This window comes from Pterocles gutturalis, unplaced genomic scaffold (genome assembly GCF_000699245.1).
Source record: "Pterocles gutturalis isolate BGI_N339 unplaced genomic scaffold, ASM69924v1 scaffold40466, whole genome shotgun sequence".
In the NCBI taxonomy this organism is placed as follows: domain Eukaryota; kingdom Metazoa; phylum Chordata; class Aves; order Pterocliformes; family Pteroclidae; genus Pterocles; species Pterocles gutturalis.
In genome coordinates, this window is record NW_010099208.1 from 371 (window position 1) to 649 (window position 279).

At 53.0% G+C, this 279-nt stretch overlaps 1 protein-coding gene across 1 annotated transcript in view; it reads left to right on the forward strand.

Moving 5' to 3' along the window:
• LOC104463334 (zinc finger protein 397-like) overlaps window positions 1-273 on the forward strand; it is a gene marked incomplete at both ends in the record, with an annotated part of 636 nt that extends 363 nt beyond the window's left edge. Inside the window, one exon of the mRNA XM_010075625.1 lies at window positions 3-273. Coding sequence (XP_010073927.1) covers window positions 3-273 — 271 coding nt within the window. The remainder of the gene's footprint in view (window positions 1-2) is intronic.
• Window positions 274-279: the final 6 nt, after the last annotated feature.

The window sequence follows — 279 nt, forward strand, 5'->3', positions numbered from 1 at the left end:
GAATGCGGGAAGGGTTTTGGGCAACGTTCGGCGCTGGTGAAACACCGGCGGATTCATACCGGTGAGAAACCTTACGCTTGCGGGGATTGCGGGAAGGGTTTTATCCAAAAATCGGACTTGACCATCCATCGCCGGATGCATACGGGGGAAAAACCGTACCGGTGCGGCGAATGCGGGAAATGTTTTAGCGTTTCGTCCAATCTCATCACTCATCAACGTACTCATCTCGGCGAAAAACCCTACCAATGCCCCGAATGCGGCAAAAGTTTCATCCAACGC